Genomic DNA, 27,423 nt, shown 5'->3' on the forward strand with positions numbered 1-27,423 from the left:
TCTCCGACAAGCTGCAGCTGGGAACGCATCACATCCATCATCATCACCACAAACACCGCCTTCAACTCCTCCATCTCCGACTACACACCGCAACACCAAAGCCGCACACAAAGCCTGATACCAGCATGGCGTCCGCCGACGTGAGCAAAGCGCCGACCGCGCCGCATCTCCTCAATCAGATCTCCAGCTCCGCCATCACCAACATCGACACCATCGAGGGCTTGACAGATTCCGACGACCAATATGCGACTTACAAGAAGCTGCAGCGCCAGCTCGAATACATCAAGTTGCAGGAGGAATACATCAAGGATGAGCAGCGGAGTTTGAAGCGGGAGTTGGTACGCGCACAGGAGGAGATCAAGCGGATACAAAGTGTGCCGCTGGTCATCGGCCAGTTCATGGAAGCCATCGATCAGAACACGGGAATCGTACAGTCATCAACAGGAAGCAACTATGTCGTGCGGATACTGAGCACACTGGACCGTGAACTGCTCAAGCCGAGCTCAAGTGTGGCGTTGCATCGACACTCCAACAGCTTGGTCGATATCTTGCCGCCCGAGGCTGACAGCAGTATCGCCATGTTGGGGGCTGACGAGAAGCCTGATGTTACATATGCCGAAGTTGGTGGATTGGACATGCAGAAGCAGGAGATTCGGGAAGCCGTCGAGCTGCCACTAACACAGTTTGACCTGTACAAGCAGATTGGTATCGACCCACCGCGTGGTGTCTTGCTCTACGGGCCTCCTGGAACAGGAAAGACAATGTTGGTCAAGGCTGTGGCGAATAGCACTACGGCATCCTTCATTCGCGTTGTTGGTTCGGAGTTCGTGCAGAAGTATCTCGGAGAAGGACCGCGCATGGTGCGTGACGTCTTCCGAATGGCGCGAGAGAACAGCCCAGCCATCATCTTCATCGACGAAATCGATGCCATCGCCACGAAACGTTTCGATGCGCAAACCGGAGCCGATAGAGAAGTGCAGCGTATCCTGCTCGAACTGCTCAATCAAATGGACGGCTTCGATCAGACTTCAAACGTCAAAGTCATCATGGCAACCAATCGTGCCGACACACTAGATCCCGCTCTGCTGCGTCCTGGACGTCTCGACCGAAAGATCGAATTCCCATCGCTGCGTGACCGCCGAGAGCGTCGCTTGATCTTCTCTACCATAGCTTCAAAAATGAGCTTGTCACCTGAAGTCGACCTCGACTCCCTGATCGTCCGCAACGACCCACTGTCTGGAGCTATCATCGCGGCAGTGATGCAAGAGGCGGGATTGAGGGCTGTGAGAAAGAATAGGTATAACATCATTCAGCAAGATTTGGAGGATGCATACACAAGCCAGGTCAAGGGCACGAGCGAGGCGGACAAGTTTGACTTCTACAAGTAAACCATTGTGCGTATATGTTGGGCCGTGATGAGCGATCGCTGGCATGAGTAATGCGAAGGAGAAAGAGGGGAGTGTTGTGTTCCACGGGATAGCATAGAATGCAGTTCATGACACTGCATGTGTATCATAGTGCAATGTACTACATGTGCCACCAGTCCCCCATCCTATCCTCGACTGGACCTCAGTACTCGCAAATTGTCTCCGGGAGGAGCCATTGCTCAGCAGGTCAGTGCTCGTATTCTCACCTGTGGTAGACACTGCGGACTGACCGAGACTCTCAGCAGCCTCAGCAAAAGAGCGTCTACTTGAATTTGCTGCATTCCACTGACTCGATCATGTGGCTACTCAGGTGCAGCCTTGCGTTACAGCTACCTATTCCGCAATGAAAGTGAAGGGTGTTGCTGGCAGAGCTTGAATGAGTGATTGCTCTGAAGCTCATTCCTTGGCCAGGGCTACGTACCGAGCCACAGGAGACAGAGAATACGCTTCTGGCTGTCGACACGATGCGTCTGAATTTACCGTTGTGAGCACGGTATACCTATTCGGCGTCGGAACATGTGCTTTGGCACCCGATTGTGGATGGTGCAACTAACGAAGGTTTCTAGGTGGGCTTTCTGCTCGACCTCACTTAGCTCACCTGCATGCACCATTTCAGGCGCCGCGCTTTGCACATGCAGTGCCTCCGTTTGCATTGCATTTCACTTGACTGCTGCCTCGCCTGGTCAACTACCTCAAAAAGCATCCACCTTTTGAAAACTTTTTGAACTTTTCACACCAACACCAACAACAGGAACCATTCGCCCTAACCATCCAACAAGTTTGTCCAAGATACCACAAATCCAATCGACAAGACGTACGTGCCTCTTGAAGGCTAGTGATGACGATGGCGCCGTTCGAGGACCGCCTTACGCTCAAGCGCAAGCGCAGCACAGATACTGCCAAACACAGCACCGCAGGCACTGGCCTGTTTGTGACGGGCCAGACTCCGACGCCAGCGCCGGAGCGCCTCAGCGTTGCTACTCCTTCAACTGGCCGCGCGGACTCGCCTATCGAAGTCAGCGACTCTGATGATGTGGGTGTTGTTGAAGAGGAAAGAGACGATGAGGACCCAGACGATAACGAGGACAAGGACGAGGAGGAATACGAGGAGGCAGACGAGGAGGCAGGTGAATATAAGCTTGACGAGGTTTACTCACAAGAACGGGAACCTTTCCCTGACGTTGCAGCATACAGTCCGAGGACCGCAGAAGCCGTGGACGGCGTGCAAAACCTGATGGAACGCTTTGCGCAGCTTTTGCAGCCCTACGCCTACTCATATGAAGATGTTGCAACCATGCTTGCTAAAGCGATTGAAGCAAAAGTGAAGCCCATGACTAACAAGCAAGTCATTATGCTGCTCGGCCACACCGGTAGTGGTAAGAGTTCGACGACAAACTCATTTGTTGACGATCTGGGTGCTAGTAAGGCTGCCGCTACGGGGGAGAGTTGCACGTGTGTACCCACATTGATCACAGCGACTTTAAGCAACCAAGAGAAAAACTATGCCGCAGAAATTCGCATCTTCGGCGAGGAGGCACGTCGCGCATTCTTGCTCGAGCACGTGAAGCACTATATCATGTATGAGTTCGAGAAGGACGAGACCTGGTCGGATGAGCAACAGCATGACTACCGGCTACGGCATGAGACTGCTCTGAAGATTCTTCGCGCACTTTTCTGCGACAAATTCGAGTTTGAGTCTCCAGGCAGCATCCGCTCTCACTTCTCCGCTCACCAAGCCGACCCTCAACAGCTGGTTGGAGATCTGGAAGGTTGGTGTCAGGAGTTGCTGCAGAAAACAGACCTGTCTGGAACACAGCCAGCCTTGCGCTTCGATGCGGACACTGCAAAAGAGCTCAACGATGCACTAGAACCTCACACTTTTGAGAGCGGCACATTCGATGAACCGGCGCTGTGGCCTCTCATCGAACACGTGCGAAAAGGCATTCACGGCTCGCGCATCTTGATGTACACCGACTTCCTGGATCTTCCTGGTACATTCGATACGAATCGCGTTCGGGCAGAGTTCGCCCACAAATACATCCGGGATAGCGATGCCCTTTGGACTGTAACAAGTATCGAGCGCCCACTTTCAGACGCACAGCTGGATCGTGTCCTTTCGACTTACGCAGATCGCTTTGGCTCCAATGCTGCAGTCATAGCTACGCGATCTGACAGTAATATCGACGATGCTCTTGCAAAGGCTATGCAAGAGAAGAAGCAGAGTGTTGGCGAATACTGGGCTCAGTCGGCACAGATCAAAGCATTGTCCAAAAAGCTCTCTGCAGTTGAGAAGAAGATCAATGCTAACAAAGGCCACAAGCGGCAATGCACCATGTCTGCCACTAAGACAGCAGCACTGTACACTCGCGCTAATGAACTGTCTACTCAGCTCCAAGAGACTATGAACTCGCAAATGGATGGGCTGGTTGATGTACGCAACAGCCATATCATCACGCGCTTGAAGCAAGACAAGAAGAAGCATCTTGCACTCGGAGCCGAGCTTTCAGTCTTCTGCATCTCGAACACGCATTACCGCACTCACAAGGGCATTCCTTCCGGTGATGCACGGTTAATGAGCGTAGAGAGCACAGGCATTCCGGCGCTCCGCAAACATGCATTGCGCATGGCTTCTGTCAGAGAGTTTAACAGCACAGAGGAATACGTCAACAAAACCCTCACGCTCCTCAAAGGCGCGTTGCTTTGGGCCGATGCCGCTCCGACACAGCAGAATGTCGACGTGATGGGAATCGCGCAACAGCCGATTGCTCTGCTTAACACCTTTATGGAAGAGTTCATGGAAACGTCAGCGGACAAGTGTGATATCAGTCTCATACAGCCAATGATCAAGAATCGCTCCAAGTACGAGTCGGCGGCAGTGACATACAAGAACGCCATAGAGGAAGAGTGGCATCCTTCTACTGTCAGAGCGTTCTTCATACAGGAAGGCAATCATTCCACCAACAAGAAGACCGATGTCTGGAACGAACGTTTCATCTCCAAGCAAGTCGACACTGCTGAGGTCGCTTGGCGTGCCATCCTATTGCAGCTGATAGACACGCTGCGCGGCGGGGTAGGCAAGGTGATCAAGGCTGTTGAAGACATCCCCGTACAGCTCAGCAGTAAGTGGTGTGTTCCATTTTTCACCCATTCCATACTAATACAGACATTAGGCTCGACAGCGGGAACACCAGTGGCTATGCAGCCACTCCGTGGATTCGTTGCAACATGCTGCAATCGCATTCGCACTGCCTTTGACACACGCATGGATGACTTTGACAAGAAGATGAAGAACGTCAAGATGGACACTAGCCGAGATGTGCCCAGTGGCTATTTTACCAAAGCTATGCGCGACATGTACGAGATGTGCAAAGGCTTCAGAGGCAAGGGCTGCACTCAACGCATGCTGGATACTTTGGAGGATTGGCTGTACGGTGAGCCCCCTCAGTACGGCGCTTTCAACAGTCCTTTTGCAGCTGTGACCACTTCCTTGCAGACCGAGCTTAGTGAAGCTATCACTGCTGTCGCGAAGGAGTTGCATCGGGACATCGAGATCATCTTGAATGACATGGCACAGCATCTCGAGCGTTCCGTTCAGGGTATGGGGGCGAGCACTGGGGAGGCGACAGCTCGTGCGGCGATCGGAGGCGCGTTGCAGAAGCTGAAGCCGGAGATTGAGGCTATCGAGAAGAAGCTTGCGGCTGTGAAGGAGCAGTATGGTGTTCCGAGGGAATGAAGCTTGGTCGAGTTGCCAAGGCGTTTGATGGACGGGTTGCTTCTCACAATATTTGACGACTTGTGCCATTCCTGCGACATATGAAGCTAGCAAGCCGGCAGCGAGACTTCAGAAGCAATCTATGAAAGGTACTCAACACACGAGCCTTGACAATCAAGATGATCTTGCGAAGCTCCATTCAACTACTGAAGCATCCATTAGGACGATTCCACTGCAAATATCGCAAAGCAGACGTGTCGACACGCAAAGACCGATCGCATGCTCTTTCCATTTTGATGCGCATCGAAACCCCAGCATCACTCTAATCTTGACGATGACGATGAAAGCTGCCCTATCACAAACTCGAAAAAAAGCCCTATACACGTATAAAAAGTGCAATCATGAACCAATGGCGCCCTTTCGAACCACAGCCACCAACACCTATAACTCTACAGAAAACCAAGAATGACGAACATCCAACCAACAAACTCTGGCGATAAACAGCACACCCTTTCGCACTCTAACCCCAATAGGGCACTAGACAGCACGAAGGAACCAGGAGCAACAAACATCCTCCTACCACATGCCACACGCCACCTTCAGGTACGCTAGCCAAATCTTCGTAGCAGACAATCGCGCCTCTTTGAACTTACACTTGAAAGTATGCTATAGTACCCCCAAGACCGTAAGACGGCTACCACTCCGGATCACGGCTAGGAATATACAATGCTCCGAGCCATGAGGAAGATTAACCAGACTTTACGCGGCAGAGCGCCTCTTGGGAGCCACTGGGTACTGATAGTGAACATGTCACCGGACAGTCTGCGCGGAGAAGCATCATGAACACCTCAGCCTGTCATCAAAAGATCCCCAGGCCTCACATATTGCGCGACCCATCTAGCCACTGTGCGATCGCTCTATGATCAACAGCAAGACAACATCAGCGCTTGTGAACCTCCAACCCACCAACCACCAGTCATCAAGATAACCCCTCGCCACCAACCCCTCTCCAAAGCAGCAAAAGACCAACAACAGCGCAGCAAAGCGCAGCACAGCACATGAAGTGGCACAGCACAGCAAGCAAGCACAGCCTTTCCACAAGTCCCAAACTCTCAGCCATGCAGTGTCTGGCGGTAAACTAACTCTTCAAGCGTAAAGTCAGTTTACCGCGCGGGGCGGGGGAGGCTGCCATACACGAGCGGGCAACAGTCATCTCCAGCGGGGCAAGGAAAAGATCATCGTCGCCAGAGAGTGTTGATCAGCTAACTCTATTTCGCCTCACCTGTGCACGAACGACGAAGAAGTGCCAAGTCGCTTGTTCTGAAGTGAAATTTGCGAACTGTTGATCAGAATGTCCGGATTGGGTATTTGTGGTGGGAACAGTTGTGTGAGAGTTATTGCATGCTCATGACAATAGATCAGGCGATGTGACCGACTTGCAGATGAAACGATTGATGGGATGATCGCTCGGTCACCGGCGTGTAGAGGTCTTTGCGCAGACTTCGCAGTCGATGGAAGGTGAGCAGCGAGACGTGATAGGCTGTGAACGTGGCAGCGATACGGAATGATCAGTCGAAAATGTGAACATGCAAATGCACGAAGATGTTGTTTCGATGTACACGGGTTCTCGAAGCTCAGTTTCGCACCTCTGTGATGAGCCCCACAAAGCCTTCAAGGCCGGCAACACCTTTTTCACCTCTTTCGTTGCCAGAATACAACGGAGCACCACCGCTAGGCATGACGAGCACTCGGTCTCCGACAATAACATATTCCTTCGCAGTATCGAAGCTCAAAGTCACTAGCAGCTCTGATGCAGTAATGTGTCCAGCCAAGTTCTTGTTTCGCGGCGCATCGATGCTGTCTTCTAAGTCATCAAAACCGAAAGGGTCCTCAGCGCCGTTGTTCGGCTCCGAAACACGCTCCTCCGGAGAATCAGGCGCTCGAGCAGTGACGACTTTTGCAGAAGCTCGGACACTCGAGATGTAAACGACGACGTGATTGCCAACTGCAAGGTGCTCCAGATCTTCCCTCGCGAACCGGGCAGTGAAGCTGCGTGCCGCAAGGGGTTGGATCGCCGAAAGTACCATGCCCTTTCGTATCCGTAGCAGTTGAGCAGTCTTGATAGACGTATCGTCGAGAGCAACCGCGATAGTGCCAACTTGATCAGCGTGTAGCGAGTGCACGGGTAGTCTGAGGTTTCTGATGCTGGTCACTTTGATCCGCCGCCATTCCTGATTGGGCAATTGATATAGTGGCGGCGTGAAGTGCGAGTTCCGGAGCGCTCCTGGGAATGATCGGGATGTGGGCAGGCTGGAAGATGTGGATTTGCGCAACGGACGCTCATCCGAATCCTCGGAGTCCTCATGCAGCTCATGGCCAGAGAAAGGACCGACCACCGCTACATCCCCGACTGATAGTTGACCCGAGCGTATGCGGCCAGATACAATCACGCCCGCAACTTCTGCTGGCTTGCTGTAGACATCTTCAATATCGAAAATGGCGGATGCTGCATCTGGTCCGTTTTCCAATAGCGGCTCAGGGCTCGGCAACTCGTGTAACAAAGCATGCAAATTACTGATGCCTGTGCCGTCTACTGCGCTGGTCAGCACGATTGGGACTGATCCCCGGAAGTCGTTGAGCAGAGGTAGAGCAGTGTTGTATGCAGACTCCAGAAGCCCGGGCTCCACATTTTGCAAATCACTAGCATCTGTGATGTTGCCTTTACTGGGCATGACAGCAGGTTTTCGTCCGGCGGCTTTCAGCACATCCAATATCTTCGTTAGTACGAGTCGGAGACCTGACTTGGAAGCGAGATCGAGCTTGGTGATGACGACGATCAATGGCAGTTGCAAACGCAAGCACAAATTCAGCTGAGCGGTCGCCAGGTCCATGGCAGTGGGTATGGCTGCCTGTTGTGAAAGTGGTGGGGCGTCGCTCGCGCTCGCAGCGCTGTCTTCATCATTCGCAGAGACGCACAGCAAAGTCCAATGAGGCGACCAACCGACGAGGCCTCGAATTGTTGTTCGGCGGTACCGCGGGTGGCCAGCGGAATCCGAGACAAGGATCAAGCGATTACCAGCAGCGGCAAGGTGCATGTCGATCCAGGTCGAGACGTTTTCGGTAGCATAGTTTACGACCTCCACAGTCCCATTCATCCCTTCTCGATATCCCAGCAGCTCTTGCGTGACCGAGCTCGTGACGCCGGAGCTCCGTTCATGGCGATGACGCAGCATACTTAGTCGACTTCCTCCGAGACCATTGTCCAAGGTAGAGGTCGTCAATGTGCCCAGTAACGAGGACTTGCCAGACCGAGTTGGACCCGTTAGTGTGATCCGCAATTGTTCAGTGCTGGCTGGGGCAAGATCTGCAGAAGAAGGCAATGCGGTGAGTGATGGCTCATTATGAGCTCCCTCTTGTCCTGGCAAAGTTGGGCTGGAAGAGTGCAAGAATGGTCGCACCAACGCTTCGGCCACAACAAGTCTCCCTGAATGCCGCATCTTCCGCTCTTGGTTGGCAATGACAGCATCTTCAAGCCACTCGCACTCTCCTACAGTTTCTTCACGTAGCACCTCGACTGTGCAGCCTAAGCATGCAGCCATCGCTCGCAGATTGTTCAAACTCTCTTGCAATTCATCTTCAGCCAGACCTATGAGGGTGCCATCATCGGATACGCCAATTTCGTACAGCGCACCTTGGCTCTCTTCAAGTCCGTGTAATAGCTTGCCCATTTGCTGAGGTACCTGCAGCTCTGGCAGCGCTTCTGGCAACGTGGGCATGATGATGTTGTCAGCAGAAGATGTGTGATGCGGAGAAGACTGCTGGAGGCGCCACATGAGTTGTGTTGTCAACTGCTGCAATCTGTGCTGGCGGAACTGCTGTGTGGATTGTGAAGGTGTATTGTTCCCAGAAGTGGAGCTAGAGTCTGCAACGAATTCTGCAGATGCCTTCACTTTCGGAGGTTTGTCGTCAGCCATTGCATGCTTGGAGCCGGGCACGTAGATACCGGTACTGGTAGATCGGAATTTGCGCCTCGGCCGCAAAAGCAGATGGAGCTTGTATTCTACGGGACCATTTTGCGGCTCGGCATGGAGTCGTGTCACTCTTTGACCATTGTCTGCAGCTTCACGCAAGCTTTTGGCTGCCGCTCCCAGCTGGCCATTGCTGTTGCCATCCCCTTCAGGTGCGGGGCTGGATCTATCGTCCGCAGCTTTAAGCCATGGCGAAGAAACTCGAGGAGTATCTGGCTCCCATGTGAATATGGACGCAGACGCGTGCGCCATGTTGCAGAGTCCTGATGCTGACACGCCCTGCGCTTCAACTACTGATCGTGATGTGTGGTACCCTGACTAACCCTGCAGAAATGCTTCTGCTAATTTGCATTCGCGATCTTCAAATTCGATATCACACTGGTTTGGTCGAGCGATCATCGGTATGAGTTATGCCGCAGTTCGCCTAGCCGTATTTGCTCCGCTAACGATCGTGTATTGGTATGCGTTCGGTGAGTTCTGAACAGGAAGGTCATCGATTTCGACATGGTGATGAGCTCGGTTTGGGCGATGTAAGAGTTTGCTAAGGTATGCGCTTGCTTTGGGAGCAACTCAAGACCACTGGAAGGCAATCATGATGGTAGACGTGCTGTTGCAGTGCTGGTTGTTTGTCATCGCCGGGTAGTCGAAGTGACGTTCAACCCTTGCGAGGTCCCGCCGACGCCGCGGGAGTCATCGCGCCCGCGCCCGCTTCACGTGCACGGCGCCGAAAAGTGCCAAGACGCGACCACCAGGCTTCATGGGTGGCCTTACGACTTGAGACGGGCGGCGACGCTTCTTTCGTTCAGATACAGGACTAACTATCGCTCTGGCCGTACACCGGTGGAGAGACGGACACAGCGGCATTCCACCCGGTGTGGATTTCTTTGACAACGTGCCAAGCAGCTCGTTTCGTTCCCTGCCCGATTCTAGACACAGGCTGCGCTCGTCACCCCATGGCAGGCATCCAACCCGTGAACCCGACCGTCGGAGAGTGGGCTCTAGTGACGGAGCACGCAAGGCGAGCTGGGATGAGCGCTGAAGCGAGATCGCGCCAGGCTGGAGGCTGGAGGAGCTATGATGGGACAAGGCCACCAGCGCGCGCCACATCATGGAACGCATGATGAGCCGACACAGCGGAAACAGGCACGGCACATCGTGGCTCCTTCGCGCTCCTCCTTGCTGCTGTTTTTAAGCACATGGCGACCATGCGTTGCTGGATTCTGTGAATCCTGCCGCATGTACACAACATCCATCCCGCAGATCTGGAGAAGCAGCAGAGGTTTGGGGATGGAGGAGCACAGCGCTCGACAGCAGGAGCAATAAGCAGACACGGTACGCGCGAGACCGTGATGACCGCATTCCGCGCCTCTGTGCCTCCTGGGTACATACCGTAGGCGACTCGTGATGAGATCGCGCAGAACCGGGCTGTCACGTCCGTGGGCATCATTTCGTCCGCACACCTTTGCGTCGACTGTGGGGCCCTGATCATCGACACCTCGCAAAAAAGTCCCAGAACGTGCAAGTCGCAAAAAGCTGATCGTCCGGGCGGGCAAAGCAACTCCGAATGCGAGCGCGCATGGCACCAATCGTCGCGCCAGAAACACACGCCTTCAACCTTGTGGGGTCCATGTGCACGCCGCATGTGCCACGCGCGGCGCCAACTCGTTAAACGAAAGCGCAACGACCAGGGTGTCGCGCGGACTCCACTCTGGCACAGACGCTGCTCGCTGAGCCTTAGATTCTGACTCAGCAGGTAGGGAAAGTCAGTGCACCGGTGAGAGTGGCATGCACGCGCGCTCTCTTCCCTGCCGCCCTAGGTCGCATTCGTCGACCGGAGGGCCATGTTGGATCACACTGTAGCAGTGCTGCTCCGTAAGCGTGTGTCCTTCATTATCAGATCCGATGCAGTAGCGATCTTCAGCGTGCCCTCAGTCGCAAACTGAGCACGGTGGCGCGGGCAAGAGCAGTTAGGCGAGCTCTCAAACTGAGTTTCGAGGTTCTGCCAAACCCTTGTCCTTGGTTCGAGACATCACTCGGTGCCGAAACGGCTGTGCCTCACATGTGCACCTCGCGGAGAACTTCGCTGCTTGGTACGGGGAGTACTTTGTGACAACAGGTTTGTGAAACTTTTTATGCAAATGAGTTTGATGTTGAATAGTAGAGAATCGAGTTGTGGGTATTGGTCGTAAAAACTTCTAAACGGCGCTCTGAAAATGCTACGAGTTGACCTCCTGATGTCTTGACGATGATCATGATCGTCTCTGTGATGCCCCAAACCAATTTTCGTATCATTTCCCTTCCGAAGGCCGTCGCTGTTTTGTGCATTTGTCGTGTGCCAGATGCCCGTTCCGCGCAGTCGTGCGCGTGAATTCTGCACCACATTTCGGGCAATACGACTTCGCAGATGTGCCGGACTTCTCGCGTTGATGTCGCAAGAGGTTGCTGAAGGTGGAGAATTGACGTCCGTTGCAGCCATGCTCCCAACATTGAGGTTTGGGTCGCTGGTTGAGCACTCGTATCGATGAGTCGCCGCCGACAGGCTTCGGAAGATTCTCGTTGACGCTACTGCCCACGAATGGTGGCGGCGCATACTGGTTGCTGCTGCCGTAAACTTGTGGTGGAGGCGGCGCGGTAGTGTACGCCTGTCCGTATGGGTTTGACTCATAGATGTTGGGCGATCTAATGTCCCAGTCAGTGATGAAGTTCCGAGTCTGGTCATGTGGATCGACTGACCTGTTGTATTGCGACACTCCCGAAGAGCCCAGGTGAGGTGACGGTAGCGGGCTTTGGGTGAGACCGCTTATTGAGGGAATCGTCTGGCTAGGAGCCATCGAATAGTTTGCCTCGTAGGGGCTGCTCACTCGGCGGTAGTCGCCATAGGCTGAACTCGCGGAAGTCGTGGCCGGCATTTCGGAGTATCTGCGCGCGCTCGATGTGTCTGCCATCCTGCTCGAGTAGAGCGAAGGACTGGATGATGATGCCGTGGTGGCATATGCGCTCGCGCCGCTGGTCGCAGTTGGCTGCGTGACGCGCATCGGCGGGATGTAGTTTTGATCCATGGCGTAAGCTGTAATTCGTTAGTGGCAGGTCTACGAGTGAAAGGAATAAACGTACAGTTTGAATCGGAATCGTAAGGGGAGCTACCGTAGGTCGTGGGAAGCAGGAAGCCTAATGAGCTACGCGATGATCAGCTGAGTCGGCCATCAGTCAGGGTGGATCTACAACACTAACCTCATCTCCGCAGACACAGATGGCTGCTCGAATGCGAAGTCAGGAGCGACGCTGATTCCAGTGGTGACGGGTTCGTCGTTGCAGTCGATTGATACTGTTGGGAACGATGATTCCGAGCGCGGTGGGGTAGGTGCCGTCCACTGCGGAAAGGGTTCCAGGGAGGGTTCGGCCGTAAAGCTCTGGGGTTGAGGCGAGTGCTGAGGAGTGAGCCACTGGATACCGCCCAGTGCAGTTGATGTTGGAATGGGATGCTCGAGATCAGCCTGGCAGGATTGTTCTGCGGCGTACTGAAGGAGCTTCTCGGCTTGCGACACTGAGATGGCTCGAGATCGATCCGCGTGGGAAGAGCGCTTCTGGATGGCGCCGCGAGCGTTGATGGATGAGGTTGTCGAGAAGGATGATTGAGATCGGATCCTGTTAGGATTGATACAGGTTGACTGGAGAGATGGTGAGTCCATGGTCATGAAAGTCAACTATGGAACAAATGGGTAGGCCAACCGGAAGGAAGTTCTACTTTAAAGGTCACGGTGTCGTGCTGGGGTCTAGCAGAAGTGATATACACAAGAGCAGACGTCCTGAAGCATAGTGCTAGGGCCTGCGTTAGAAGGTCTGATCGTTTTAGCAGCTTCGCGTGCTGCGGTCGGCGGGCTGTGATAAAGGTACACCTGTGAACCAACACCCGCTACCCTCTTGGGTGCTAGCGGACGGGTGCTTAGTTTGAACGAAGGATCCGGATCCCGGCCCACCATCTTCAGCGTGCCTCTGCCAGGCTTACCGAGCCGTCGTCGCTAGTCTCGCGGGAGCCTGCGAGCTTCTTCTTGGAGACTTGACTTTTGTGGCGGGCGACAGACAGGCGCGCATCAAGCTTTGGCACGCACGCACATGTTTGATGACGGAGCGCGAGTCGCGGTGGGAGGGAGGCACAGACGGCGCTCGCGCCCATAAATCGCGATCCGATGCGCACAGCGAGCAGCAGTAGCAGCAGCGCAGGCAGCCAAGCGGGCTCGGAGCAATGTTCACGACGAATGTCTCCGGCCTGACAGTGACTGTGCGACTTGATGGCCATCTCAGCCCGCAGTGCGTAGTGGAGATTGTGATTGCTCAGGCCCGTCGATCGATGGATGACAAAGCTCACAAGGCGCAGGCGTGGTGACAGGGACAACCATAGGCCATGCCAGCAAATACTGTGTATCGGCCGGCGAGATTGCAGCAGATCGGAGCCGAAATGTGGTTTGTTAGGGCAAATGGGCCTGCGTTGAAATTCTGGTGGCCAAGTGCAGGAGCGCCATTGGTTGCATAGGCGAGCGATCATTAGCACTCTCGAAATAGGCCCCCAAGTTCACCGGTCACGGGCTCGGTATCGAGACGAAGAAGCAGCAGCACAGCAACGACGTGACGCTGCTGCTGTTCGGCGTCGTTGCTGCTCATCACGGATACGCGTATCGCATGAGGGAGTATCCACAGTATGAGTGCAGCACGCGGACCGTCTCCGCCCAAATGTCTCCCGCCGGATACCACTCCTCCTCTTGCGCCGCAGCGGGCTGCTGCACGGTGCGACCGTTTTGACGCACGCTGCTGCTGCCGCCGCTCTTGGAGTCGGGTCAGCAACGTGGTGACAGCCCGACTGACACCTCTGCTGCCGCCGCCCATTCGCTCGGTGCCTACCGACGTCCAGAGGAGCAGGAGACACGCTTCGATGCGCCATTCGATCCAGCCGGATGATGAAGCTTCATGCTCCCACGAGGGACCGCGACACTACAGGAGCCATAAGATTCGGCACATTAGCTGCCAAAGGCTGTTGCTGCAATGCTGCAGCAGGCGCGCCTGATACGCTGGGAACGTAAATGCCACTCACAGCCGCACTGGAAGCCCTACATCGCGCTGTCGGACGTGCTGCTCCTGCGTATTGCGCACCAGAGCGGGGAGGCTATTGGTCGACATAGCCTCGCGCAGATCGCTCATAGTCGGCATACCACGTCCACACTCTCTCGAACTCTGTCTGCTGACTGACAACATCCCTGATCCTTCCCGCAGACCACGAGGCTGAAGGCTGAATCCAATCGCCTGAGCCACGTAGGACAGACTCGCGCATGGCTTGCCGCTCCACACCTCTTGTCTCCGGTACCACCCCAGCACATCCATATGCCCACAGCCCTTTCACCGGAGCGAGGCAGGCCTGTCCCACCGCGCACACCGCTGCGCTGACCATAATACTCGCCTCTACGCGCAATCTTCTCACGCACCCGGAGCGGTGACTCTCAATTTCGTTTCGGCCCTGCCCAGACGCGTCCGTATCGATGTGAGGGGCAGTAGCGCGTCTGGTTGGTAAACTGCCCGACGGGCATCTGGCTTTGATCTTCGGCCGTTCGAGCACCTGCTCCGACTGGAACACCGCCTACACTTTCGCCAGGCGACGACACGACATCACGGGCTTAGAGGTGATAGCGGAGTACCGCACCAGTACACCAGCTTTTCCCTTAAGACCGCCTAACTCCTCTGTCTGCTCTGTTCGCACCTGCCAGGCAACCTGCGCGTGGCCGTACATTGATGGCAACGGCTAGCCACGGGCTCCCGGAGCTCGTCAGACCACCGCGAAAGGTCCATTCGAGGCGCTTCGCATTGGACATGCATGGTCTTGGCATGTGATTGCCAACTGCACCAATTTACAACGCATCCAGATGATGACCAACCCACCGAATCTTGATTGCGAGGGTGAGCAGACAGAAAAAGCACTTTTGGACTGCATAGAAGGCGCTACCAGGCGTCTATTTTCATGCGAGCGTTCCATTCGTCGTGGTTGGAACTACTGCTTGCTGCGAAAGACCTGCACACAAAACGCGGGACCTGTGCGCCACCAACAAGGCTGAAACCGTGAATGCATACTCTCATCGCACACCGACATGGATTCTTGTTACGTCGATGAGCTATTCCGGGGGACTGCAATTCGTTTTCGTGTTCTACTACTGCTGCCTGTGACCTTGAGCTGCTCTCTTCTGGCAAATCGCCCTGCCCAGGCGGCCGTGTACGCTCTGTCAGCCATGGTGGTCAGCAGTCTTGGTCGTTCATGCGCCGCGTGGTGTGTGAGGACGTGCCGCGAGTAGCTGGCTGCAACATTGAATCATGTCGTCGCTATGCCTTACGTTCGGTAGTGGTCTTGGCTGGCTTCAGGGTGATGTACTGTGCCGTTTCAGTCCACGAGCAAGACTGGTCATGCGAGCGCGCTCTCTGCTAACACCCCTCGCAGACAGACGAGACGGCTTCGATTGAACCACGAGTGTATTGGTTCCAAGTGCTGCACATTGCGGACCGTCGTCTCATTTCGACACACAGAGTTACTAGTCTGTAAGCGATGAGCAGTCGGCATCTCGAACTCTGCTTGCGAAGCGAATTGGTGACTATCGACGTAGACGATCGAGCATGAGTTGCTCTGGATCACCTGCTTGCTGTTCAGATCGCTGAGCGACTGCTGCCTGGCCGAAGGCCATCAGAGCACTCCCGGTTCGCCATCTGCTTCCGCTCGCCTTCATGGCTTGCATGCGCCAATCACATTTGATCTCGTGCAACAAACCAACAGTGATGACAAAAGAGTGCCGCGCAAGCGCGCTGCGGGCCACGATCAACAATCGAGCACTCCCCTTCGCGATCTGTCCCAGTTTGAGGGGTTCCAAAGTGGCAGGTTTTACTTCATGAGCATCAGCGCGTCTCCTCACGAACGGCGCTATCGCACTCTGCAATCGCCGGCCTGCCACATACTTTAGGCGAAGACGCCACTTGGCTGCAGAGGACCAAAAGGCGCGTGAGGCACAGGACCCTCACTTGGCCGCATTGCTAGTTTGCGGCGTGACTTGAGAAAGTGGTGCACTGGCGCTTGTCACCTCCACTCATCACTTGATGCTGATGACCTACCCTAATGCAGAACGGAACACTGGAACCAGGACTATGCCCGTGAACGGTGGACCCATACTTGCTGAGCCGATTAGCCACTAGGCTTGCCGAGAATATTGTTCACAGCTATAGCACGCCGCACACTTGCATCCGAGCGCCTAAGTCCACCACTATCTGCGCTCTCTCGACATCGACAGCTTCTGCTTTGAACAGAGTATTCCGCGGCATGTCCCGGCGTGGTACTTGATGCGGCACAGCAATCTGCATCTGGTTGGACCCTTGGTCCCAAGGTATTGCTTCTTGGAGGTCGTCGTCATCGAACGCTGGTCACATCAAGCCACAATACCGAGCGTCTGGAAAGCTGCAACGACTTCATCACAATAGCGTTTCTGCCAACTGTTGAGCTGAGCACGAAAACGGCCCCGAACAGTGACTTTTGACGGCGTCTGTGCCTGTCGCACTTGTTTATGCCCGACCGTGGTGAGTTCGCAGCAGACCGTGGTCGTTTTTGATCGATGCGTGGATGCCATGGCTGTCTGCAGTGTCTGGTAGACGATCGGCGCAGACAACGCTAGTCGTTTCCGTACCTCACTGCCTACCGCTCCTCGTCAGGTGCGGCGTTTCTCCAAGGCTTACGACGTCTATCTATCATGTCTCCACAACACATGACATATCGAGGGCACACAACGTTGCTAACATCATCACATCACGACGCTTTCGAGAGAGAGAATACGTTTGCCGCCTCTTGCTCGCTAACGAGACCGATCCCGATAGGCCCACGGGACAGAAATACCGTCGCGGCTCCCCAAGAAAACAGAGCAACGCCCTCACTAATGCCGTGTCACCCAGCGCAATAAGAGCTCCCGCGCCTGTCTCGAAACACTACTAGGGCTGAAGATGGTATGGCTTGCGAACTACTGCGTCCTGCCACTAGTTCAGCTCGCACTTTGTCCATACATCGTTCGTTGTTCGCGAGATGGGCTGTTCACTTCATCCTTGTTGCCACGAGGTGTCTGTTGTTAGCGCGACGTTGTCGTTGCTGGACAGCCGCCGCTCTCATCATTATGACTGAGATGTGATTCACTTTGCGGGTGACTACTGCGGACACCCATTAGTTTGATGGCGTTGATGCACCGTAGGTATTGGAATGTCTCCTTCGCTTTCACTTGCATTTGCTGTATCCGTTGTAATATCCTTTACAACATTGCTACCTCCGTGCTAACATTTCGAGCAGAGTTACTGGAGTACACTAGGTGAGTGAACATGACATGAGTCGCATAGCCTCCTTGAGTCCTTAGCCACAAATGGCACAAAAGCCGTGGGTTTGATCCCCACCTCGCCCCATGGCACTGCGAGGCAACAAGAAGTTAGGTAGAACACACCTGTCAAGATTGAATTAATGTGGCTCTTCTTCTATATTGTAGCTTTTCCTTCGTCTTCACACACTGCCTGATACTCAGAGATCAATTTGTGCGCATCAGAAATTCAAGATTGATATTATCGAAGATGAAGTGGGCGAAACTTATCATTCTTGCTACACTGACGACCCTATCGTCGGCAAGGACCAAAAAGAAGACCTGGTCCTCTGCGAGCCACAGCGCAAATTCAACACAACTCATCCAGTGCGTAGATGAAATGAGAGAAATGCTAGAAGCACGACCCAAGAGTAATGTTCCTCGAAAAGACATATATATATACATATATTCCCCTTCGACACTGAACCTCTTTGCTGACTATCCACCAACAGCCCGCCGCTTCAGCGGCTACCAATGCGCAGACTGCTGGTGGCAATTCGGAAGCGACGAAGACATGTACAAGACGAATCTCTGGGCTTTTCGACAATGCGAACATGACCTTCTCGGAGCGGCCTACTCTGCACAGGACTGCTTTCTTTGCTACTTGACTGGTTCCTTTGGCGGAAGACTTGTGTCCTATTCGCCTTTGGGCTATGAAGCGTGCTTTGATAAGAAGCCGGTTGATCATGCGCCTTGCAAGCGGCCCGATATCTATGATAATTGAGTTTTGGGGATTAGGAGAAGGATGCAGAGTGACTACTTCCGACATCTGTACAAAGTTGGCAGTCTTGAGTGAAGCAGCAGATTTCAAAAATTTCAGATTTATTTGCTCCCATCTCTACGCAGAAAGGGTATCTTGATGCTATTCCTCGTCCAATGTACAATCAACTCGACCCTTCCTGGTTATTCTATGAATGCTCAATGCACCGTTCCATCAATTGCCACGGCAGCGACTTCGAAGCGTCGCTGCTTCTCGCTCACTCCAATCGCGACGATTCAGACTATGCCGTCCCTCATTACTCTCAGTCAAGTGCAGCCCCGTCCAAGCCGATGAGCTACTCCATACTCATCTCCACGCAATGCATGTCAAACGTTGTTGTCGTCGTGTTCAGTCGCAAGTCAGCGACGGTGGCAAGGCCAGTACCAACGTCAAAAGTAATCTCAATCGTTTCACCACTTCCTCCTTCCATCCATGTTCCCCATCATTCTGGCAACGTGCTCCTGTTCCTTGAACGCATTCTACGCGTCCCCGAACAGACCGGCCACGCCGTCAAGCTCATCCTCACCTCCTCTGACGACTCCAGTATTTTCCACTGTCATAGTGTACTGCGCCGCAACGCCCTTGTTCTCTTTCTTCTTCGCTTTGGCCTGTTCGACCTTACCCATCTCATGGATCGAAACCCCTCGTACGCCTTCAAGGAGGTCGAGCACAACGCTGCGTTGCGAGCGCTCGTTGTGCGTACGCGTCATTTTGGCGATAGCCTTGTCGATCTTTTGCTCTGTAATGTCTGGCAGAGACAAGAGAACTTCTCGTGGGGTGGCTGTCTTTGATGTGTACATGACGACAATGTTCGCGATAAGAGTGGCCAGGTCCTTTTGCAGATCCGCAAAGTATGGTTCGTTCAGGGATGTGATGCAAGCCTTCAGCACTTCGGTGCTGATGAACTCGCGCACAGAAGCCGCTGCCTCCGGACTAATGGCGGAGGCAGTCTGCTGGGTGTGCGTGAACAACGGTACGATGGAGCGGAAGACTTTACAGATCATGCTGCAGCATCTGCCGTCACGCATACGCAGGGCGTGCGTGCAAAAGAGGATGAGAGGCTCCAATACTGTAGGATCAGATAGAACCAGCTCGCTCAGATTCTGCGTTTTGTTCGACGGGCTGTGACCATTGGTGTGCGCATGCCCATTCTGCAGATTTTGTGGCTGACGGTCGTATTCGAGCAGGAAGGGCACAAATGACACCATACTAAACGTCAGTTGGCGCAATACGCTCTCTGTCCGCATCTCGTCGCTCAGCTCATCGTCCTCTTTCTTGTTCTGCTGCTCCGCTTGGCCAATGGCTTCCCAGTCCGCAGAGATCTTAGCGTCGAGACAAACGAATAGTTTGCGGAGTATAGGTGGCAGGAACCTGCTGCGGTGGTGCGGTGGACATCGCTGAACTAGGCCAGTGGTCAGGTTGATGAGAGGATGTAAATGGTTGGCTCCGAGACATCCAGCATCTTCGAAGAGTGCATCAGCTAGAGGAGTTGCCAGGTTCTCAATGCCATAGAACTGCTCTTCGAATTTCGTCATCAGATAGATGATGTGATAGCCCATCTCGCGAACGTTTCGCATTGTGCCACGCACTGTGCTTGCGAACCCTTCATAGCTGGTCTTGGAGCCCGAAATTCGAGCGTAGAACTCCTCTTTGGTCTCATTGGAAATGCCCGACTGCCAGAAACGGTCTTGTAGAGTCCGCTTTACGACCATTTGAAGCTCAGGTGGAAGCTGCGCCCAGTTTGATAAGTTGTGGAAGGCCTGAGCATAGCGTGTCATCTGCAACAGAGGTTGCAAGATTGACGGTATGAGAGGTGCCCATAATGCACACGCGTTGTCGTACTCGCTTGTGCCGCTCCGCAGCTTCTCAGTCGTTGCCGCGAGCAGTGACTTTGTCATGCGCAGAGGTAAACGATCGGCCTTGTCTTTGATCTGGTTTTGTCGTGCCTGTCCAGCTTCGTTCAACAAGCGGGCGGACCAGTCTTGTGTGCGGTCGAACTCGTGCTCCTTGTAGAACTCCGCAATGTTATTCAAGCTGACAGTGGCGCAGAAAACTGAGAAGTTCTCACAGGAAGCTTGCAGCGCCGGGTCCGTCCACGCATCGTAGGTCGGTTTGAGCATTTGCTGTAGGCGGGCCACTCTGACCTGGTCATCAATCCCTGTCGCACGATGGACCACCATGAAAAGGAATGAACGGTAGCCCCAGACTAGCCTCTGGTCATCGGAGTGTTTCTGCGCAAGAACTTCTATGCGAGGCTCGAGCTCGTTGTACACTTCCAACAGCACATTTGGATAGGCAAGAGCAAGTTTCTGGAGCTCAACTACTCGTAACGCCTCGAAAGATTTGATTGCATCTGTGAACTGAGCGTGCTGAGGTTGATCATAGAGCCGCATCGTCAGAAGATGCTGGACCATGGCAAGTACAAAGCTCTGAGGAGGCGATTTGAGTACTCGAAGAACTGCGACCAATGTCTGCAGAACCTCATCTGCGACACCAGGGTCGTCAGTATGCACATTGGTCATACCATAGCACCATTGCTGCAGTGAGTCAGACGCTTGTTGCTGATCCTGTTGCACCTTCGCATATAGCTCCTGGTCAGGACCAACATCGGAGACGTCCCGGGTCCACGACGAGTATCCCCTCAGTGCTGCAGAGACAGTGCAGTAGGAGGCATCAAATCTGAGCACTGGATACGAAGACTTCGTATACTTTGAGCTGTCGAAGCCCCGTCCCGCAGTATAGGGACCGGTCTCAATCATCTGTTGCATTTGATTGAGCACAATAGAAAGCGCGTCAATCGGTCGGGACCGCGCGATGCCTTCGATAATGGTCTGGCTGTATCTGCGGTAATTACCAAGGAAGGCGTGGCGTTCGGGCACGGTATCGAAGTCCTCCTCCAGCCATCGCAGCGTCTCATCGTCTGTATCTTCAGGCAAAGCCTCGTATCGGATCAACCTATCGCTGCAGACTTCGAGCAAGGTCGGAAGAGCGGCCAAGGTGAGATCAATGATTTTGTCCTCATGCACACTGAGCAGCTTCGTCCAACTGTGCAGCACAGGTATTGACACTGTCAAGCTCTTGTGCTGCAGAACCAGAGTTAGAAGATCGAAGAAAGCTGGCAGATTGAGGCTCTGGTCGATTATGGTTTGATTAAGAGCGATGGCATCAGCCATGACTGAAAGGAGCTCCGACATCTTCTTTTGCAATGTGTACTTTTCGTCATCTTCTCCAGGTCCAATAGCAGTCTGCTCGAATGCAGCGCGAATCAAGGCCACTCTGTCTGGGTTCATCGCTTGGCGTATCAGCGATACCCAGATCTCATTCGAGGATGTGCTCGCCTGCTGTCTGCCTAACAGAGTGTGGAGGACCTCGACTGCAGCTGTCTGTAGGACTGCATTGCTTGTGAAGAATGGAAGGAACAGACAGTCGACGCAGTTGACTTCTTCCACAGCTCGAAAGTTGATCCAGCCCATGGTTGAGCGCAGTGCGTTGAGCGCCTTCACTGCACACATCTCCATATTTCGGGCCACGTCTGGCTGATCCTGTCGCAGTCTAGCTTCTTTGACGCAGAGAGCGAAGAAGTTGTTGATCCGCGCGAGCCAGCCTTCACCTTCAGATCGCACATTCTTGATCTTCTCTTTCTGCAAAGTGTCGTACAACCGAGGTGGGACTACGATTTCCACCAATGCATCGCCCAAAATGTCCAATCGCAATCCTGCTACAGAGTCGTCGTTGTTGATGATATCGTCATTCAGACCCTCTATGATTGCGAGAACCAGTATCTTGTTCGCTGCTCCCTTGTCCTGGTTCCATAGCGGGACAAGCAGAGTGTCCATATCCATCCACTCTCCACCGCCCCATGATCTCTTTGCAACCTCGACCCACAGCTGACCGATTTTGTTGCGCAGAAAGACGGCATCTTCCTCTCGCAAGCTGCCTGCAAGCTGCTTGACCCACTTCCGCAACTGCAGAGCTTGATCTTCGGTATATTCGTTCCATCGGTATCTCACTGCGAATTCCAGTAGCTGCAAGCCATAGTACCGAACTGCATCGTTTTGCTTCCAATCGTCTGCGAGAGCGAAGCCGTGTTGAGGGGCGTCCGGCTGACTCTTGACAGCTTCGAGGTGCTGGAGAGCTTGCTGTCGCACTGCGTTTGGGATTCGCGGGTTGAGGGTAGCATCGAGGGCGTTTGTGATGTGTTGAAGCTGTGACGAGGTGTCTTGTTGCTGCCAATGCGTGCTGAAGGCGCCCTCCGCCATTTTGAACCCGTATTCTCAGCTGCGCCTTGGGCACCAATATTACGAGCTCACGAGCAGCTCCGAGGCATCACTCTCGCGTGTTCTGTGCCGCAGGAACAGACAGCCTGCTGTGCCACCGCCGCTGCCTACCACCGCTCCGTTGTGCGTTGATGAGGCTGGAGCATGCAATTGACACTGGCGAGTGCGCTTTTAGGGCTGTCGGGGGTGATTGTTTGAGGTGGGATGATGTCAATCAAGTGAATTGATGTAGGTCAGCGTGCAGGCTGCAGGTGGAAAAGATTCAGCCCCACGTCAAGATCGCGTTCCAGGCACGCGGTTCGCGTGAAACCTTGTCGGATCTGGTAAGGCTGAAGACCAGGGGTGTAGGCAGCACAGTGCGAATGTGAGAGGATGAAGGGAAATGCGTTCGTGTTGAAAACGTTGTGCCGCGAGTGAGACATATTTGTCGCGAGCGCGGCGTCTGCAAGTGATGTCAAACACGAGATGCACGCGACAGTTGATCACATGCAAAACCCATTGTCACAGCACATGCACAGCAGTCGAGACATACTTCCATCTGCATTCACTGTCTGCACCGTCAGACGCAGACTATCTCGCCTTCCATCTCACTCTGCCAACCCATGTCGACCATTTCTGCACATCCTCCCGCTCCATCAGCAACTCTACCGAGTATAGTTCTTTGCCCAACTCTTCGTTGCTCGCTATTCGGTGGACATACGAGTGACACGCTCTGCAGAGCCAAGCCACTTTATCGAGCTCCCACTCCTTGTGCCACCCACGCTTGACTGCCTTGGCGTGAATGGCCCGAGGGATAAGATGATGATATGTGAGTGGCAGATGCTCGCGTTGGCAGATCTCACAACCATCCGGGCGCGAAGCTGTGACCGATGGCGTATATTCGGGCGGCGGCGCTACCACCGAAGAAATGTAGCTATTCAGAGGGCCTTCGAGGAAGCGATCGAGGTCTGAAGGCTCCGAGACGAGGGAGTATGTGACGAGAGAGTCCGCCACCGTCAACGGCAGAGGCTTGACCAGGTCTTCGAGCAGTCTGCTCTCCACAGGCGTAGCATACTTCTCTGTCAGAGCGCCGTCATCTTGCACCACTGAGTACGAAAGTGTCCGAAGTTCAGAAGGAAAGCTAAGAAAGATCTCCTCGGCGAGGTACTGACTTACTGCTCAGCCAACATCCCAGGCCTAGCTGGCTGTGGGCTTCTTCTGCTAACCTCTATGAATTCTGCAAGTTCCGATGCATCGTTCTCAGCATCGCCATTGCAGGCTGCTACCCTTGCGACTGGCTTGATCTCGTTCTTCCTGCCCTTGATCTTCTTTCTAGGTTTGCCACTGGTTGGCGCAAGTTTCTGGATGACAGAAGTCGACAAGCAGTCTTTGAGATTCTCAAAGTTCTCTCTTTCTTCCCCTGCGATCATGTGGAGTTATTTCCGTGCTGACTTGTGATAGATAGTGGAAGGCGGTTCCAGTGTCGATGGCATGGCAGGTGTGGTGAACATGGAAGCTTGCACACGAACGTCATCAAGATCTGTTGCTGCCAAGGGGACCAGCCACACAAACACTCCTCACCCTTTCCCAGCATGCTCCTGTCACCGATCTCCTCGCTGAATACACACAACCTGCTTCGCGAAAATGGACGCGCGAGCCTCCACACGTATAGCATCGCATCCGGCATGCCGTCGGAAATGATCTCCGAATATGAGGACAGCCTCAACACGCCCAAACAACAAAGTGTACCCTGGCGCTCAAGCACGAAGCCTTCTCCCCGGTGACAAAGCAGATGGTGACCTGCCGCCACATGCATTCCGTATGCATGCAGCTCCGCTCATCCCCTGGCGGTACTGCAAATCAGACCGCCACCGTAACACATCCAATGTTGCCAAGCAGAGTGCATTGGCCGTCAATCGTAGTTTGCTCAATAGTTAGGCATTGTGATCCGCGATGGCCTGGACGCATGGGCACCCTTTGGAGACATGAAAACCACCACAAGTTTCCCTCAAGCCGCCTGGCACACAATCACATTCCCTTCAAACCGACAAATTGAGTTCCCTCCGTGGAAAGACGTGACCTGACAGTTGATCATGCATACACTCTTTACTACATTCGCATTACTTATCGCAACAACTTCCGCAGTGTCGAAACGTCATGGGTACGGTCACAGCCACGGCCATGGTCACGGCCACGAGTTGCGACATTTGTCGGCGTATGAGACGAGCAGACACGTGGACTCGGTCGAAGAAGCCACGGCAAGATGTCTAGGGTTGGAGAACGATGAGGGCTGCGATGGAGCCAATAGTCAGCATGGTTGCAAGTCATGCTTATACGAGGGAGCCTCGCTGACAACGGCTACAGAGTTACGACAAGATCGAGCGTCCTATGGCGAGAACTCTGCGAAGCCGGCTCTCCTCGACACCAAAACGATCCCAGGACAATCAGATGCATATGGAAGCTCGGACGAGCGAACGGCCATCCTCAGCGACGTGGTTCCAGAGATCGAGAGAACAGAGACCGAATCTCGAAGCACTTTGTCAGCCGCTGATAAGGTCGTAACAACAACACCTACGCCTTCAAAGCTCCCGTCAGAGCTCACCCTGGACGCATACTCAGTGACGAACTTCTTCCCCTACTCTCCTTCTGGCTTCAGAAACCCCTCCCCACAGTCTCTTCCAGAATCCCGAAATCTCGGATATCGCGGCAACGAGCTCCCATCTCCTTATGCTACACTCCAACATCGAGCAAACGACATTCCATCTCCTTACGCCACATTACATCAACGCGCCGAAGAGCCGACGCCATATCATAATATGCTCCCACGAAGTGCGAATGTCACCCTGCCATCTCCTTCGACATCTACTCAACAGAGTTCGAACGCAACAACACCAGCTCTTGCGCCCACACAGCAGAACAAGAATGGTACTGCATCAGCTTCGCGTACTTCGACGTTACAAGATCCGCAGAACACGAATGAGGCAGCACCGACTCATGGAGATCTTTTCCAGAAACCCAATGCGGCTTCAGGCATGAGAGCAGTTGGGTGGGGAATAGCCGGTGCTGCTTTGATTGCGGCGGGGTTTGCCTTTTAGCAGAAAGATGTATTGGTTTGCGCGCTGGTCTGACTGACATTGATACTAGTCCTCGCGACATTCGATGTAGCAGCATGACGACACTGTCATGGTGTATACATATCGAACTCAATGATCTCTAGCATATTCTCTGAAACATCGTTCAATGCCTAACTCGTAAGGAGAATGGCGGCGAGTGTCCTTACAGACCGCCTGATTTCGTGCGTTCCTGTACGCCCTTATCACGCATATTGTTTGTCAGCTTTCAGCTCGTTGGGATCACGACCACACCCGATGCTCTGAAGGCTTTTGTCTCTTATAGGCGTCTGATGATTGGCATGCTGAAGTGTGTCTCACCGTCGTAGAAAATTGTTCAGTGCATCTCTTCTCGGGAATCGTGAGCCGGCCATTTGACTAACTACGCACCACGAACTTCCACGAAATTAACTATGTGGATGGACCTGAGACCGTAGAGGAAGCTCTGTATTCGAATGATCGAGGTCATGGGCCAAGCTGCGGCGTGCAGTCTTGGTTCAGCACTCAGCTGTGCATGTATTGGAAGCTGTATATATACAGACAGAATTTAGCTGGATGCAAGGATACCCTATGGGATTCCGTCGAAATTTGCCGGGCGGTTCGTACACACCTGCGCTCCGCACCCAAGCTAAAGCTGACAATGTTCATAGCTTGGTCTAGGGGTATGATTTTCGCTTCGCATTAATCTCCAGGAGGTTGTTACGACTCTGTGAAAGGTCGTGGGTTCAATTGTAAGCCATGTGCAGCTGCCCTTTAGCAATGGGAACATGTTCTGACAACAATGCAGCCCACAGCGTCCATCATTAACTTTTTGCCAGGCAGCAAGAGCTTGCCACTACATTAGCGTCTTCCGCTGCGCAAGACAACCTCATCAACTATCTAGAACATGTCGGCGGGCTGCTAGGGTGTAAGTTTTGATTGGAGACAGGGTTCTGGGGAGCAGAGCATAGCAGGCGGCTCTTTCCTTTTATGCGATATTCTTTGCCATGCAGGATCGAAGAGCATAATCGTCCACATACTTTTTGCTTTCTTCAGTACTGCTTTCTCAATATTCGTGGGGCGTGGGTCTTGGTGGTGGGAGGGGCAGACTTCTCACTTGGCCCGGACCCACTTTTATTTGGCGCTAGTGCCGATTTTCACCCGGGCAAGCGACCGATGGCCAAAACTGTGCCTCACCATCTGCCAACGCGGCGATCGCAAGCATCAGCCGATGTCGTGTATTCCGAGTTGTGCAGATAGCGTTCTTAGACTGTGTGAAGGCCCTGCCATGGAAATCGAACTGGCTACTTACGCTACCGCTGTCATCTTCATCCGCATTCAGCGACTTGGTCCTCCAGACTTGCCTAGAGACTGTGATGTGTACACTTATATTGTGAAAGTTGTGCTGCTGACTCATCAAGGGCTTGTAGCACAGTGGTAGCGTACGTTGTTCACCGACTCCGGTTATTCGGTCCACGATCTAACATCGATCAGGCGCACGCTTTGCACGACCGCATGGTCAACTGCTTGCGTGAGGTCTTGGGTTCGATCCCCAACTGGTAGGATTCTCTGTGCTCGTTCTCAGTCTTCCAGATTACTAACGATTATCCAGGTCCAGTACCTTCTCCTCAACTCCTTGGGTTAATCACCCTTGTATGCAGCTTTTTTTCCTTTTGCCCTTCCTTGCTCACTCACTTACCCACAACACCTCTTCCATGACTGGAACCAGTTGTTTTTTTT

At 53.6% G+C, this 27,423-nt stretch overlaps 7 protein-coding genes across 7 annotated transcripts; 3 read left to right on the forward strand and 4 right to left on the reverse strand.

The window, feature by feature from the left end:
• Nucleotides 1–125: 125 nt before the first annotated feature.
• On the forward strand, nucleotides 126–1,388 carry CKM354_000142300 (proteasome regulatory particle base subunit RPT3; the record flags this gene model as incomplete). The annotated part of the gene is made up of 1 exon (XM_044796548.1): nucleotides 126–1,388. The coding sequence occupies one exon, from the start codon at nucleotides 126–128 to the stop codon at nucleotides 1,386–1,388; it is 1,263 nt and encodes a 420-aa protein (XP_044652483.1).
• An 883-nt stretch (nucleotides 1,389–2,271) lies between these two features.
• On the forward strand, nucleotides 2,272–5,160 carry CKM354_000142400 (uncharacterized protein; the record flags this gene model as incomplete). The annotated part of the gene is made up of 2 exons (XM_044796549.1): nucleotides 2,272–4,546; nucleotides 4,598–5,160. 2 exons carry the CDS (start codon nucleotides 2,272–2,274, stop codon nucleotides 5,158–5,160), a joined length of 2,838 nt encoding a protein of 945 aa, XP_044652484.1.
• Nucleotides 5,161–6,773: 1,613 nt separating this feature from the next.
• Nucleotides 6,774–9,419, reverse strand: CKM354_000142500 (uncharacterized protein; the record flags this gene model as incomplete). The annotated part of the gene is made up of 1 exon (XM_044796550.1): nucleotides 6,774–9,419. The coding sequence occupies one exon, from the start codon at nucleotides 9,417–9,419 to the stop codon at nucleotides 6,774–6,776; it is 2,646 nt and encodes an 881-aa protein (XP_044652485.1).
• Nucleotides 9,420–11,455: 2,036 nt separating this feature from the next.
• Nucleotides 11,456–12,862, reverse strand: CKM354_000142600 (uncharacterized protein; the record flags this gene model as incomplete). The annotated part of the gene is made up of 4 exons (XM_044796551.1): nucleotides 11,456–11,846; nucleotides 11,901–12,234; nucleotides 12,282–12,343; nucleotides 12,399–12,862. 4 exons carry the CDS (start codon nucleotides 12,860–12,862, stop codon nucleotides 11,456–11,458), a joined length of 1,251 nt encoding a protein of 416 aa, XP_044652486.1.
• A 5,955-nt stretch (nucleotides 12,863–18,817) lies between these two features.
• On the reverse strand, nucleotides 18,818–22,597 carry CKM354_000142700 (karyopherin MSN5; the record flags this gene model as incomplete). Its single annotated transcript, XM_044796552.1, has 1 exon — nucleotides 18,818–22,597. One exon carries the CDS (start codon nucleotides 22,595–22,597, stop codon nucleotides 18,818–18,820), a length of 3,780 nt encoding a protein of 1,259 aa, XP_044652487.1.
• A 588-nt stretch (nucleotides 22,598–23,185) lies between these two features.
• On the reverse strand, nucleotides 23,186–24,024 carry CKM354_000142800 (uncharacterized protein; the record flags this gene model as incomplete). Its single annotated transcript, XM_044796553.1, has 2 exons — nucleotides 23,186–23,761; nucleotides 23,821–24,024. 2 exons carry the CDS (start codon nucleotides 24,022–24,024, stop codon nucleotides 23,186–23,188), a joined length of 780 nt encoding a protein of 259 aa, XP_044652488.1.
• Nucleotides 24,025–24,687: 663 nt separating this feature from the next.
• On the forward strand, nucleotides 24,688–25,689 carry CKM354_000142900 (uncharacterized protein; the record flags this gene model as incomplete). Its single annotated transcript, XM_044796554.1, has 1 exon — nucleotides 24,688–25,689. One exon carries the CDS (start codon nucleotides 24,688–24,690, stop codon nucleotides 25,687–25,689), a length of 1,002 nt encoding a protein of 333 aa, XP_044652489.1.
• Between the last annotated feature and the right edge of the window lie 1,734 nt (nucleotides 25,690–27,423).

This window comes from Cercospora kikuchii (assembly GCF_019650295.1).
Source record: "Cercospora kikuchii DNA, contig_00001, whole genome shotgun sequence".
Taxonomy (NCBI): domain Eukaryota; kingdom Fungi; phylum Ascomycota; class Dothideomycetes; order Mycosphaerellales; family Mycosphaerellaceae; genus Cercospora; species Cercospora kikuchii.